The 15503-nt window shown below is 37.4% G+C and overlaps 1 protein-coding gene across 1 annotated transcript; it reads right to left on the reverse strand.

The window, feature by feature from the left end:
• Positions 1–795: 795 nt before the first annotated feature.
• Positions 796–11909, reverse strand: LOC102802099 (uncharacterized). Its single transcript, XM_006816110.3, has 9 exons — positions 11827–11909; positions 7546–7594; positions 7010–7040; positions 6382–6593; positions 5201–5339; positions 4132–4347; positions 3348–3586; positions 2489–2781; positions 796–1238 (listed from the first exon to the last, which is right to left on the reverse strand). Exons 2-9 carry the CDS (start codon positions 7591–7593, stop codon positions 1232–1234), a joined length of 1185 nt encoding a protein of 394 aa, XP_006816173.2. The 5' UTR covers position 7594; positions 11827–11909; the 3' UTR covers positions 796–1231.
• Positions 11910–15503: the final 3594 nt, after the last annotated feature.

A 15503-nucleotide genomic window follows, 5' to 3' on the forward strand; every position in this document is an offset into this window, starting at 1 on the left:
TTGCATATATTCATATTTGTAATAGTAATATCGTTTAACTGAATGTGAATTTTTAATTCTGCAAGCTATATTTCGAATAAACATGGTCATTGCTTGTTTTACCTTATTCCCGTGGTATCTGCCTTAAATCCAGCAATGGGACCCATGCTTTTGTGTATTTTTTTATGTGATTATGGATGTCGTGTGCGACATTGTGTTTACCAACAGCCATGTCATATATTTTTAATGGTTGATATTTTTATATTAGATTGGTACGCAGTACTGTTTCCGAAATCTGAGTCTCAGTGTGTGTATACATGTATATATTAAAATAGCCACATACGTAGTTTCAACTGTAAGTTCTATGAGTCTCAGAATAAAGACGTACCCATCTCGTCGTTGTTTAAACCAATCATGTCGTCTCTGAACAACACCAAAAAGGATCGATCCAGTAAGCCCAAGTCAATGGTCAATATTCCTGAAAAATAACTCCTTCGTCACGGTAGTGATAGTTTCCATAGTAAACATCCTCAGAAAGTGAATTGAGGTGTTAACATACACTAAATTGGTGTAACCTTTGGCCAATAAAAGTGATCCGCGGGATAAATTGATTGCGTGGTCAATAGCTGATGTTTTTTTCATTTAGCTTCGGGGCTGGATAGGTGAGAATTTCAGGACAGGATTAATACATTAACTAGATAATGTGTCAATTGTTATGTTTTATCATAGTTAGGACCCACCACCTTTGACAACTATTGTCACCACTCGCCCAACTTCTTATAGTATTGCTTTCTTTTCACAATGCAGACATGTTAATATTTTTCAAGCTCTTTAATCGCATAACATCAACCTAGGCAAGTACAGTTTTCAAAAAGATAAGAGCCCTGCTACCAGTACAGCTTTAAACGTATCAAGCCATTACCCACTTTCTTACTTGTCATTCTATGCCTCTCATATAACATTATATCCCTGTGGATAAATGATTTACACTTATATTTATATTTACAATTGTCATTTCATTTCCCAGGATCTAGTTCATAGCACCATGATAGCATGGAGCAAAGCACTCATGATAACATTGTCTTTCCTCATTAACGTATTGCATGTCTGCATTTTAATGTAAAATAAAGCTGTATCTAGTTTTCTGTGGCACATTGCGGCGGTGAGTTTTCATCGCCTCGGTCCACATAGCGTCAGTCATTCGTCAGCATTACAGTGTGTGGTTTGCATCAATCCGGCATTGCCGTGGTTATTAACAGCTGTAATGTAGAAAAGAAAAAGAAAAGTTAATAAACACATGAGTGTTTCTGCTCAAGTCAATATGAATGCGATTAACTCCGAAAGGCGTTAAATATTTTCTTCCCAGCCTCTACTAACTGAATAGATCTACGAATCAATTATCTACATATTCTACGCATTTAGAGATTCGCGAGAAACTTGAGTTACATGTTATAATGTTGCTTTAGTTACTAATGCACCCAGGGAATCCGAAACTCAGCAATTGTGCCGTAGCTACACAATTCAATGTTATTCTACTCCATATTAAGTAATCAACATTATTATACATCTGTCATCATAACACCATAAGTAACAGCGTGCCGTAATTTTGCGGTATTGCACTCGGTATTTTCATCCAAATGGAATTCCAAATATGGAGCGATTGCGTGCATGAGCGTCTTCTAATAATACAAACAAACATGGCTGCCATCAGGGTTTGACCGGACCCCACACAAAGAAGTTCGCTAAATGTGTTTTAAACTTTTTCGATTTCGGCATTCTCATGATGTATCCTTCGGAGGAAAAGAAGTATAATAATAAGGTTATTACGAGGATACCGCAAAGTATGCACTCAGACAGTACGCCGTCGCATTGAGCTCTGCTGCGCGTCGGTCGATACTCCTGTCGTGTTTAGCTACAACGGAATACCGGTACTATGCCAACCTTCACAAAATCTATAGTGCTATGTGTAACCCTTATCGGTATATCTGTAAATTTATAAGTAGATTAGAGTCGGAACGCAAACAAAATATCATGTACACCATACTACAGTAGCTTTAACAATAGAAGCTCTGAAAACTGTTTCTGTAGTAGGATTAATGTGATCATTCTCCGTATAATAAAACATCTCTTACTGCAATGAGTGGTGAGAAAACAATACTCTATTGTACGATCGGAAGACGGTACTTTATCATTGTGTGGAGAATGTATTCTTGTATTGTATGAAAAATACAATATTTAGACCATTTTTACTGACAATTGGTGAGAATACATTGTTTTTGCCAGTTGTTTTCAGTAGTAAGCTACATTCGGTAAAATCTGCTGTCTTCTCGCCAATAGTAGTGAGAAATGAAAACACATTCATGTAAACTGTTTGAAATCAGTCAGTGTAAGCGAAATTATCTATCTATCTATCTCCATAGCGTTACAGTATACATGTATGCTACCTTGTGCCTTGTTTTATACACAGTCTATGCTTTCTTGTACTTAAATAGTTGAACACTTTACCCACCTTCCCGGTATCTCCCAGCTGTCGCCGAATTCAACGATGTCGGTTGTAGTTGTGCCATCGGGTTTGCGTAGCTCATTTTCTATCACTCCGTTAGCGTCACCGAGCAGACCAACGACGTTGCCAAGCATACGGCTGTCCTCGAGACGGATACTCAACCTGTGAAAGCGTCCACACCATGTCAGCAGAAGTTTGGGTTTTGTCACCTGGACGTAGACGTTCATTTCATCTGTGTAAACATCTCCATTCCCATCGCCAATAACACGAGAAGTTTTTGCGAAGCGTTTACCACTGATCTATAATTACAAGAGTATTTTCGTCAGTTCTGTTTTCATAACATAAACTCGCATGTAACTGGAGTATAGCGCAGCATGTCATCGTGGTGTATTTAAAATAGGATAACATGTTTTAGAAGCTTGCTGCTGGTCACGTCTGATGGTTTTTCCTTATGATATTTAGCACAATATGTGGAGGTAAACCGGAGCTCTGACACAAACTTTAAAACAAATGATTTTGCCTTTTCTGACAATACTGGTAACAAGTTTATATATTATATATAATATATTGATATTACATGTGAGTGTATACTTTATATTGCAACTCATTGTACAAATTGAAAAAACACAATATAGTATATCTATACTGTAATATTGATCTACGTAAGTGCGCATGCGCCCGAGTTATCAGCACGCACGATTAATTCAAAGTCTGTACAGGTTATTGTTTTAACGAATTATATTATGCAACATGAAAAATGTATACATATGCATTAATAATATTTAAAAAAAATCCATCAGCTAATTCTCAAACCTGCAATGATCCCCCCCCCCCGCCTTATATTATTGCGGAGATCGATAATTACCTCAAATGTATTGTCCTGGTACAACTTCACAACAAGGACGCCCTCTACGAGTAAACTAATATCAACCATTCTTGTGATGGGCTTTTCGGGGTTTCTTACGCCACTGAAATTAGCGCTGACTTGGAATGCTGGGAAATCAGCATTGTCCACACTCTGGGTAAGTACGTAAGAGCAAAATCCCTGATAGCTGTATTTCATACCATCAAACGTTCTTAAATGTGGATCAGCACAGCTCTGACCTAGAAAGCAAAATCGGTACATTTATAAAGGGCGGTAGTCGTCGTGACACGCATGATCGAGATACATGGCTCTCGTATAAACAAATATGTAGACTTTGACTGTAGATCAACGACGAAAAACTGAGACGTTACCAGGATTTAATTAGGTAATTTTTAGGGTGATTGGAAGGTATCGAACGAGTCACCGGCGGTAATTAGTGCACGCCGCGCCCAGGTCAAACCTCGTACTCGTGACTCCTATTAGAAGAGCGCATTGGATTGTGGGAAAATCAATGTTTATCAACACAAATGTCGCACATGCACAGTGCGACGACCACCACCCTTCAAATGGAATACTAGTACTACAAGTAAACAATCTCACCTAATAGAAGCAGAGTAATGTACTATGAAAACAGTAAATATTCCATTTTCATTTTTCGGGGACGGATCGTTAGATTTATTGGGAATAAAAAAAGAAATAAAAACGAGAACGTATCACCAAATATACATAAACGCAATCACCACTGTAGAAAAAATATATTCCCGCCCTGATATATATACTTCACCTTCAACGAAGAGATCGCCAGTATCATTTTCTAACAAGGCAGCCTCAGTAGTGTCGCCCATCTTCTCCAACTCAGCAATTACGTCATTCCAGTTTTGCTCGACGGCTTCGCGCCAGAATACAGGGGCGCCATTGAGTCCATACTCGTAGAACACGGATACGATTGCTGTCCGTTGGGCCATGGTCAATGCCTCGAACATTTGGAGGGTAGGATCACCTGAAGTGAAAGAAACTGCCATAGGTGAAATATTCAACGCTCGTCTTCATTGTTTGTATGTTCGTTCGTTCGTTAATAATTGAAGATCTTGCCGGTTGAAACAAACAAAACATTTTACAACCGTTGTGAAATATAACAACTGTCAGGCGCTAACGAGAAAAAAACCCACTTAAATCATCAGCAGCGTAAAAGAACATTTTAATCCAATGTTTTAAAACAAAAATGGGCTAAAAAAGGTCACATTGCGAGTCACCAACTGCAACCAGCGACAGTTTTCATTTTAGGGAAACACATACAAGAGGGGGGCAAGGGGGGTAGCTGGTACAGTTTTACGGGAAATAAAAAAGGGCTTTTTACAATTTACAAGGAAAAAAGACGTTTTTACAGTTTACAGTGAAAATTTAATTTTGCAGTGATATTGTGTCATCTAGTCATTTTATAGTTTCGAAAATGTAATTTTCCTGAATTATTCTTTACGACTTTTATTTATTTAAATGTAAATTCTTGTACGTACCGAGAAAAATGACACATTTTTACAGTGTACGAACAAAATATTTGATTGATTACGTTATACGTCTAGCCTGTGATTACAGAATTACGGAATTTATTTTTTCAATTTACATTGTACGAACAACAAAATATTGTAATTACGTTGAACGAAAATAACCCTTGCCCCCCTCATACAAGGATGGAAAGAACGCCGTTTTTAGCGACATATCAATGAGCTGTTAACCAAACCCCGTCTAGCACACATTACTTACGCACATGTAACGCACTCGACTGTAAATTGAACCTCGTTAATGTGTCATCGAGGGGCGGTATGCGTGCGCAAATAAATAAATAACAAACAAACCTTCGCGGTCTACGTCACTGTTATATTCAAGACTGATAACTTCGACGTCATAATTCAGTAATATAGTACTTAGAGTGGCTGCTTCGTCATCGGTTAACGATAATGGATTTGTTTCCAGTTCCTTAAGTGCTTTCTTCCCCTGTATAAATCAGATGCAAGTTAAATATTCAGTTGCGATGACCCAAAAAGTAGTATTGACCGAGGCGCAACCGAGTCGATCTTTTCCTGATATGAGGGTCATTGACCGACATTGTTTTATTTTACGAGAATAATAACGGTGAAATCGTTTTAATAGTACAACTGCACATGCGCAATAAAGAAATCGGCGTCACTAGATGGTCTTAACTACTAATTAACGGAAAGTGTGGGGAATACCTTGGGATGGAGCGATGTAGCGAACTTGAAGGCATGGCGCAAAACGACTCCCGATGTCCCATAATCTTATTTACTTATACACTGGCTGCATAATCAACATAATTTCATCACCGAATAATTCTTTAATTTACAGCATATATTGACACTGACAACTGAAACTTTCAGACCAGGCCGGCGGTTTTTGAGTTGACAATTAGGGAATTATGGCCAGCGATATCATGGATCCCCAGCTGCAATGCGGTCGCGGAATGGCGTTGTCGATTACTTGGCCAGTGTATAATACGTTGTAATCACGTGATCACATTCTGTCTAATCAGCATAACGTTCTTGAACATGAGGTTTATTAATAGACCATTTTCCGTTCACTGCGAGAATCACGCGTTATGCGTGAAATCGAACGTAAAAACAGGACAAACAAAGGTCATAGCGTCGTAGTGGCGTCAAACATCGCGTGAGATTCGACAAACGCGAAAGTATTTTGGGGAACATTTCCATGTCAATAATGTGCTGTACACATTTGATGATGAGCAATTTCGATTAAGTGAGGATATTCGAATGCAATATTCCTCTGTCAAAGATCGGCCAGTCGATGTGCGCTACGAAATAAAGAAATTCGAGTTCAAAATCAAATCGTTCGAATTTTGCGGCAGACGTTCGACGCGCGTCTTTCATGCATCTCGCGAGATCTCGCAGTTGTACGGAAAATCGCCTATTACATATGACTTATGGATTTTACACACGATAATGACAACAGCAACACTATTTACAATGATTTTGCCAAGCACACAATTGATGCAACGTTTTACCTTAAGTCCAAAATAAGGACTCAATTTATCAATTATATGCTGTGGAACATTTAAGTCCAGAAAGAACTGTTCATCTGTATTATCCAAGTCAAGATTACGACCAATAAGAACTCCGCCTTCCGGTTTGTCATTCTTCATAAACACACTGCCCTCCGTCTCGAATCCTATCTCATTCTCGATGAAAGCATTATCGATTTTTCCTTCCCATTTACCTGAAGAACAAAATGGTTTTTTATGTCCAAAAATAATGCGGTATTTTCCAGCGTTTTTCAACATGCTGGTTACTAGTATCATATTTAATACTCCAATTGCCTAAAATAATGCAATAATATTACTTTGTAATGTATTAACGGCCTTCGCTTGAAATGCTGATGAAAAATAAAATAAATAAATAAATAAATAAATAAATAAATAAATAAATAAATAAATAAATAAATAAATAAATAAGCCGTTCAAGAGTATTTTAGAATAGCACTAAAGTTTTCCTCTTTAACTTTTAATGCGACAATGACAACTGTTTCTATTTCACTGCCATACTGGGCACTGACTATGTGAAATATTTCTTTTGGTCTGAAGGAAAAACAGTGGCCCTCAACGTCCGGAACTGTCGTCTGGCTCTTCTTCTTACCTTTACATGGTCCTTGAAGATTTGCCTTGATCTATGGGAATAAATAACAGGCAAATAAAAAAGAAATAATGTTAGTTGAAGACAGTTGTCGACGGGAATGGAACACGTAATTTTTTTGCGTTCTTTTCAAAACTGTCGGCTGACTAGATTCACAAGATCACTTAATTTCAAAGTTTCTGAGGCCTAACATCAGTGAAACCAATTTTCACTGTATGGACTCGGTGGATGTTACTGCGGGTAACTTTGACATAACAAGTTTACGAGACCCCGTGATCTTCTCACCAAACTTGCGCCGAATGCGCGACCATACTAGGGGGTCCGGAGGCATGCTCCCTCTTAACATGTTCTACAACAAGCAATGCGCACGCAATCCAATCCACGGGCTTGCATTGCGTCACATAGCTAGCAATTGGTCGCGCTATCCACACCACTTATACTGCAGCGCGTCACGTCAGCGCGTCTACTCCACCCAGTTTTCAGTTCGTCATGCTATCATTCATACATATTGTAAGTGAAGTTATTTATACAATCCATACCTGAACTACACAGCAAACCACCGCAAATATACATGTAAACTGCAGCATCCTACAATACAAAAAGTGAATAGTCTGTGTTTAGTGCGTAGTGTAAGGTAAAATAAACAAATCACGCCTTTATTTAAGTAGCGCGCCTTTTAACAAGCTTCTATGATGACAGAATGACGTAGATGTGAGAATGTTGTTGAAATAAACATTTGTTGTTAATGCGTTCGTCATTCAGAATAAAAACAAACTAGTATATTTTACAGGCGCCAACTCCTCTCGTGGCGGCACATGTGCTTGTCATTGCTTGAGGGCGCAATTAAACGGTGCACATATAGTACGATTTCTTTTTTGCCTGTGCTGTTATTACAATGAACTCTTACTCTATTTCACTAAACATTACGTCATGCTTTTAATTTCACGTGAGAACGTTCCAATGGAATAAAAAAATGAGTAGCTAAAACAGCGACAAGCGTATTCATAATTGTTGTGGCGTTAAAGCGCGGTGGTCGTCGCGCAGCGCGTGTTCGAATTTCATGTAAATAAACAATGTATTTTACACGCGTTGTATACGTCGCTATGAGTCCCATATTGAACAGGACGCAGTACGACGACTGCCGCCCTTTAAAATAATTCTAACGAATTATGTTCAAGCGATACATTTCTTTTGGATTCACAACAAATCACCGAAAATCTCAATAAAATAACGTAGTTGGGCTGGAAGATGTTGTTATGCTCTGCACACATCTTCCTCATTTTACTCCTTTCCCGCGCTGTACCACATTCTATCTTTCGTGAGGTTGTGCCGTCATTTTCAGCAGTGAAGTTGCAAAGCATACAGATGTGGTTCTGTGTGGCCAGTGTCAACAGGTGATAGAAAATAGAGAACTATTTGTTGATAGGAAAATGATGTTGACCTAGCCTCGTACTCAAAGCGGGTGAGTCGTCACCTGCGCATGCGTCAGATGGCCATAGCTTGTCACTGTTTTCAAACAAGCGTCTACCCATGAGCCTTTGCGTTTTAGCGTGCGTTGTTATCATCGCTTGAGACTCAATTCCCGCGCGTGCGCAGGTGACGAGCCTCCCGCTTTAAATCATCACGAAACATCGGGAAGTTTGTTCAGGCTACGCTCTCACTTATTTCCTGTTTCCGTCCATTTGTCGTTTGTGTTAATCGCAACTGCAGCTGGTTGCCATGTTTGCGCGATTAACTATACAAATAAAACGGTAGCATTCAATATAATCCACGACACATGTGTCCCAGAATTAGCGGTGCTATATATTTTAATCTCATGCATAATACTTGTTTATATACATTCCACCTTTATTGATAGAATTATGTAGAATTGCCATGTGACGTAATCTGATATTATTTACCCCTTATTCTCCAACGGATTGTCTACTACACAGATTAATCAAACAATACACGGAACAACTTCGTAGTGTCCCGTAGGTGCACGTATTATTCGATGAACAACTTGACTACAACGATCACAAACAGTTATCGTAAGGCATCACATAATGGCACAAAACATAGCGAACTGTCACTCAACTGGTCGCGTTTCGTTCGAATTGACTTCTGCCAATCATAAATTGTACCATGTTGTGGAAACCGCTTGTACGCTTTTCTCAAACCAAACCATTCTTGGGAAATTATTTTTCTAGCGAATCGCTTAACCACCGCCCACGCCATTTGTTGAGCATGTTTTAATGACACTGTTTGATATTTTGTCCTGATAAAAAAAAATACTGTATGTTTTTCATACACATTTAGCACGTGTCTCGGATTCACCTAAAGGTACAAGTAGTAAAAACATAGTAAGCGTTTCTTTTATTTATATATATATATATGTTTCAAAATGATTGAGGTTCATATGTTGTAAGACGCTATGTCTGCGTTTTGTTCTTTATACATACTGCTGTTACTGTTTAGTGATATTCGTTTTTTCAAATTATAAGCGTAATTGTGCACGCCGCTGCAAATCGCCCAGTGTTCAAGCTTATAACACGCGGACGTCGTCGACATACGTCTATACCTAGACTCATACAAAATAGCATCATTCTTTCACATTGTGCAGCCTTATGAAATATATCTTTTCCATAGGAAACAATGATAAAAAACGTGCTATTTTCTCTGCATTCAGACATACATTTTCTCCAATGTTATTTTATTTTGTGATCCTCGTAACACGAAATATTTAATATGTATGACAAAAATTATTTATATTTTAAGAATCGTCCGACAATATAATCGGTGTATTATCTAACGCCCAGCGCCTTTGTTGAACCTTTTTATTCAATCATTCTTTCTGTACCGAATTTTCAGAATTCAAAAGGCAATGTGGTTAATAGCAGAGAGTCTCATCGTCAGTTCATTTTTTTTTCTGGAGAACAACGTCCTTAGATGCGCTTGCGTTGATTCTCGTGTCGGAAATGGCATACTGAAATGAAATTAACAGTACCTCTTTCAAGTGAAAATTTGATGTAATGGCGTTTTGGGCGCTTATCCCGAGCTAAGCGTTCGGTCACACTACATTAGCCCGGGCTATGGATCTGGACAGGGTCTTAAAATACGTTTTTTTGTTTATGATTGCTAGCTCTTGCTAAAGAGCTGCGAGCGAACGCAACTTAATGTTAATAATAGAGTTTAAGTTATTGTGAAATAAAATTGTTGTTTTGCTAGCAAATATAGCAATGTTTGTTCGGTAATATTGTGTAAAGCAAAATGTGCGCATGCGCTGCGGATTTACCTTTACGTATATCTACTTGTAATTCGGTTCAGAAGCACACTGATTTTTTTTTATTTCTCGTCAAACAAATTTTGATTTTGTTATCAATACTGGTTATAATGTTTTGTATAGTAATTCTGAACAACGGAAAAGCGTTTAATTGTCCGCACGTCGATAGTCGAAAATCGATGGAATGTCCGGTTGAAAATGAATACAAAGTTATAAACGAACTTTCAAAATGTGGTACGGTAGTTTACCCTGCTAGGCTTGTCTAACTCCACAACTAGTCGTCTTTTTTTTTCACACGTTTTCGATCGACCGTCCAGTCCAGTGTCCAGTGATAACAAATATCTAGCTAGGTCACACAATAAACATATTTCGTATATTTGACGAGTCGTCGACTAAAGAGATAAGATTTCTATTGAACACGAGAACAGTCCATGCATGAAAATCAAAGGCTCAGAATCAGGTTACGAGGCAGTCACCTAAAGCTCCACAGTTCGACCAGCTAGTAATACGTACATAGTATATTCGCAAGGACAGTGCGTTTAAGAATGATATTCACTTTTAAACCACGCTTTTAAGCTGATCGGCACATGAACACAATTTAGCCGATTCTTACGCAAAAATATGATCACTAAAAACATAAAAACGGTGGCAGGGTAAGTTTGTATTCGCCGTTGTTGTGACATAAAAATCAATCACAATTTCAATGTTGATACTATGTTGCGTAAGTTTCCTTTTTTCACTTTTATTTCTCTTGTTTTGCTTAAATATTTGAAAATATAGAAGTACACACTGTGATGGATATTGAACAATTTTGAAACAATCAAATAATTGAAGCCATTGAATTTTTTTTTTGAGTGTTCAAAAATAAACAGAAATATTTCCTAAGTTGCATAATCAATCGTTGTACCAGTATTGCCATACACCATTTTTAAACACCTCGCACCTATTGAATTAATGTTTTCAATGTTTAGTAAAAACTGATGAATAAAGAGCTGTACGGAAATATTTCTAATATAGACATATACTTTTTTGCAGCTTAAAAGTATGTACATCACATACAGCATACAATTTAAAAACAAAAATACAATAAAAGATGTATTCTCGAGTCTTTAAGGCACTCTTGAACAATAAGAACCGGTTCTAAAAACGTCTAAATGGTTGATCCATGAAATCACATTATTATACTTCATTACTTGTATTCAACTTACATGATACATTGTCAACCTCAAATACAATTAAATATTTTTGTAACACAACTAGAAGTAGGCTAAATACATACATTTGTGTGAAATTACACTACGTCGTGGTAGTTTTTAACACACGCAGTGACACACTATAATTAGACAGACCACATATTTAAAATATATATTTTTCCTTATCTGACAAGTGATCGAATACTTTTTCTGTGGAACAATGTGGGGATATAAGCAGGTAAGTTTATCAGAGTTATCCACATTGCTTGTTTGAATACGTGGCTCATGTGAAAGAAGTTAGGTTCAGACAATTCCCAGTAAGTGGCATACAGAATTCCCCCGAATGTGTTTCAAACATTACGTACCTGTTCGGTATTACTTTGCTTCCTTGCGATGTGCTCTGTCTGCTAAGGCGAAGGTAGATGGCAGATCACTAAGTATATTCTCTTATATAAATACACATTAACTAATCCTTATATGGTAACAAAGGAATCACAGTTTTATATATCAATTCAACAGCGGTGCACATGTTCTTAAACCGTAATCTCTAAGAACGTCGTGAATGGATGTGTAACAGCGGCGGTAACATCAACGCAGGACAGCCCATTGTATCTTAGTATCCCATACAGACTTATAAAAATATATTGAATTCGTCAGTGAATTCACCAAGTTAGATTATACAAAAACATGTTTATCTTTGTAAACGTTCTCTGCACAATGGAAAGGCTGGCGTCGGATGCTCCTTGCCACCCGAACCATTATTCATTTTAATACCTGTGAGTGTTGTATTCGTTTTTAGTTTTATACATTGAATGCACATTCTGCCAATCAAGTTTTTATTTTGTGTTTCAATATGGCAGCATCTTGAAAACTTTGAAAAGTGGATTAGAAAACATATATGATATAAATAACCATAACGATTACTATATTGTAATACTCTTAAACTTCTAAAGTGAAAATTTTTGGTTTATGACGATGACACGACCTTTTGTCTCAAAAAGAACACATCTCTTCAAATTCAGGTCTGGAATTAAATTAAAATTTAAATCTAAATAAAAAAATGTACTTAATAAAAGAATACAATCACAGAGAAACTTTCAATGTAAAATCTTACATCGCGTCAATGGTACAGAAATGTTGTTGAAACGTAATAGGATTGTTGTTAATGATAAATGTAATAACTGTAAAAAACAAAGCAGAACACGTTTGTTGTGGAATGTAGTGAGACGCAACAATTATTTCAAAAAATTATTTCGTGACTTACAGAAACGAATAACCTCTACAAATTTCGATCTAGAGGTTATTGATATCACCATGAATGGGGATAACAAAATTGGTTATAAAACCCTGTGGAATCTGCTATTTCTGACCAGATGTAAATTATACATAATACAATTTATCCATGCCAGCTCTCCATTTTTAAAATGACAAGCAAAACATGTCTAATATTAATCTCAATAATATTTAATAGGGGTGTGTATTTTTGAGTGGGGATCGCGTTACCTTAAGTATTTGTGTATATATTAGTAATCAACAAAAGGAGAATAAATTAACAAAATACAGCGATCAAAAAACCTGCCAGACACCGTGTGTTTCTTTATTACTAATATCAGGGGATAATCTTTTCTCTCTGGGGTTCTCCACACTGTCAGGGGGGAATCTCGTCTCGTCTCTCTATCTCGTCCCCTTGAGGTACGGGATCGGGAAAGTCACTTATACTTTACAGTCAAATAAGACACACACAACGAAATACGTTTCAGCTCTCGTCTTAGTCGATCTTTTGGAGCACTCTATAAGACACAGCGCCCTGGGGAAAAGTCCCCAAGACTATATCGCAAAGCTGACCCAAGACTCTCTTAGACTGCCTCAAGGCTCGCCCCACGTCTCTCCAGGACTGCGTCTGTCGTGGAGTATTCGCCAAGACCAACTCAAACTCTCTTTATTCATTTTCAAAACTCTAACCAATTACAAAACAGTAAAAGACTCTAGGGCGTAACCTTCAATCATAAAGCCAATCACACTAAGTACTGAATACGTCATATCTTTTGATTAATCGTTCACTACATTAATAACTACGGATGTCAGAATAGCGACGGTATCTTGTAATTAGTTCCAAACCACTGAGCCAAGTTCCGTCCAAAACTTCAAATAGACCTAAACGATGACAGACATAACACAGCAATTCAGCTAATAATCAGCTAATTAAGTCGGTCAACAGATACGCAAAAACAAATTCATGACACATCCCTTCACCCAAACTGAGATATGCCTCTCGGCATTGCACGTTCACAAATCAAAGATACCGTCAGCCACTCATCGTCATACGGGTTAAATACAATACTAATAATAAAAGGTATAAATCAAAAAGAGTAAAACACACTAATTAAGTACAATGATTATAAAGTCTAAATACAATGGTTATAAAGTCACAAATATCAACGGTTATAAATCAAAAACAAGGGAAAGGCTACCAATCGACTCGCTTTTCTCAAACAGGTCGCCGAGGGTAACCCTTCGCTGCACTGTCTCAGTTACTAAAGGTTACAAACTCTATATCAAAAGGTCAAAAAAACTAAGGCGTGGCGGTGTAACCAAGCGATCAGCCAATCGCTGCAGTCGACAGCATGATCACGTGATTACCAGGGATGCGTCTCTCGGTTAAAGCATTGCAAAGCGGTAACTAATAAACAATGAATAAAAAAAGCTATTAATCAAACTCCTGTCATCTACGCTTATAAACTTCAACTGAACTCAAAAGTCGTTAATCTAAACAAAAGTCATATGGCGTGGAAACAGAATGCAAAGACAAATTCGCTTTCATAACACATTACTCCTCTGGCAAAAAGACGGAAAAGCAAAACGATAGAAACTACTAAGTTACATATAATCCTGTCAATCACGAAAAAAAACTTGCGTTACCAAACAATACGTATATAAGCGCACCAAACTCTCATCTCAAAAAGACATTAAAAAACGTTACAAAGTGCTCTCAGCTCAAAAAGCGTCAGAAGTATTCCGGAAACAACACATAAACAAAAACAACTCTTAAAACGTCGATATCTCTGTACTCGACAAATCTCAAAACTCTTAAAAAAACTCATTGGGGCATTACTTTCCCCATCATAATCCGTACTCATAAACTCATTAAAACACCATAAAAATTCACAAAACTCAAAACACTGTGTTGCAAATACTTGTCCACTGAGGCGCGCTTAAATCGTTATAAAGGACCTCGCACGTCACTAAATATCATTTCAAAACAAAGATCTGGGCGCTTACATACATACAATTCGACATCACAAAAAAAAAAAAACGGTAAAAACAATAGAAAAAACCAGCAATACATTATATTACTGAGCAATAGTGTTGGGATTGTGAAAAGAGTTCAATGTCCTTGAGTTACAGCGTCCGTTACAGTGTGCTCCCTGTTTGAGGGCGTAATCACCTGGTTCAAAGGTGAGACCAGCATGTGGTCTTTTGTTTACTACTTTTGTTTACTGCGGCTGTGTACCTGTGGGTTTATTCTGTGTGTATTTGGATGTTCTAATCTTGGTGTTTTTCCAGTGATTTCTCTTGGTGCAATCCAAATACAGTAGGTGTGTCTTGCTTACCTGAGATTTGCAAGAGTTTGAGCTGGCCAACATGTTAGTTTTTTTCATATGGTTGATTACTGGCATGTTGATTTCCTATTTTTGAGCCATGTTTTCAACTTTCTTCGTCATTTTCATTCAGCAATCTCGTCATATGTTAACATTGTCGTCTATGGAAATTCAATTAGTGGTATGAGCCCTGCACTAAACTGGTCACACGGATATCGCCGAGCAATATATGTTCATTTCCGAGGGCATTTCAGTGCGGTGTCCGTGTATAACAAAATGATGTCCATGATAAAACTGACCAAATCACAAGTAATGAATGGACACAGAAAAGAATAGTTAATATGATAACAAGTATAGAGGAAGTGGATGCAAAAGGGGTTGCATAAATTTGTTATTTATAAAAGGAATGTCATGAGTAATAACATTCTTGTAAGTTTATTTCG

The sequence above is a fragment of the Saccoglossus kowalevskii genome, chromosome 12 (genome assembly GCF_978046115.1).
Source record: "Saccoglossus kowalevskii chromosome 12, keSacKowa6.1, whole genome shotgun sequence".
In the NCBI taxonomy this organism is placed as follows: domain Eukaryota; kingdom Metazoa; phylum Hemichordata; class Enteropneusta; family Harrimaniidae; genus Saccoglossus; species Saccoglossus kowalevskii.

Coding starts and splice junctions, on each gene's coding strand:
- LOC102802099 (XM_006816110.3), bottom strand. CDS start 7,593: ATGCTGCAGTTTACATGTATATTTGCGGTGGTTTGCTGTGTAGTTCAG. Junction 5,340..6,381: donor GTCCTTATTTTGGACTTAAG/GTAAAACGTTGC, acceptor TGATTTATACAG/GGGAAGAAAGCACTTAAGGA. Junction 3,587..4,131: donor TGGCGATCTCTTCGTTGAAG/GTGAAGTATATA, acceptor TTTGCTTTCTAG/GTCAGAGCTGTGCTGATCCA.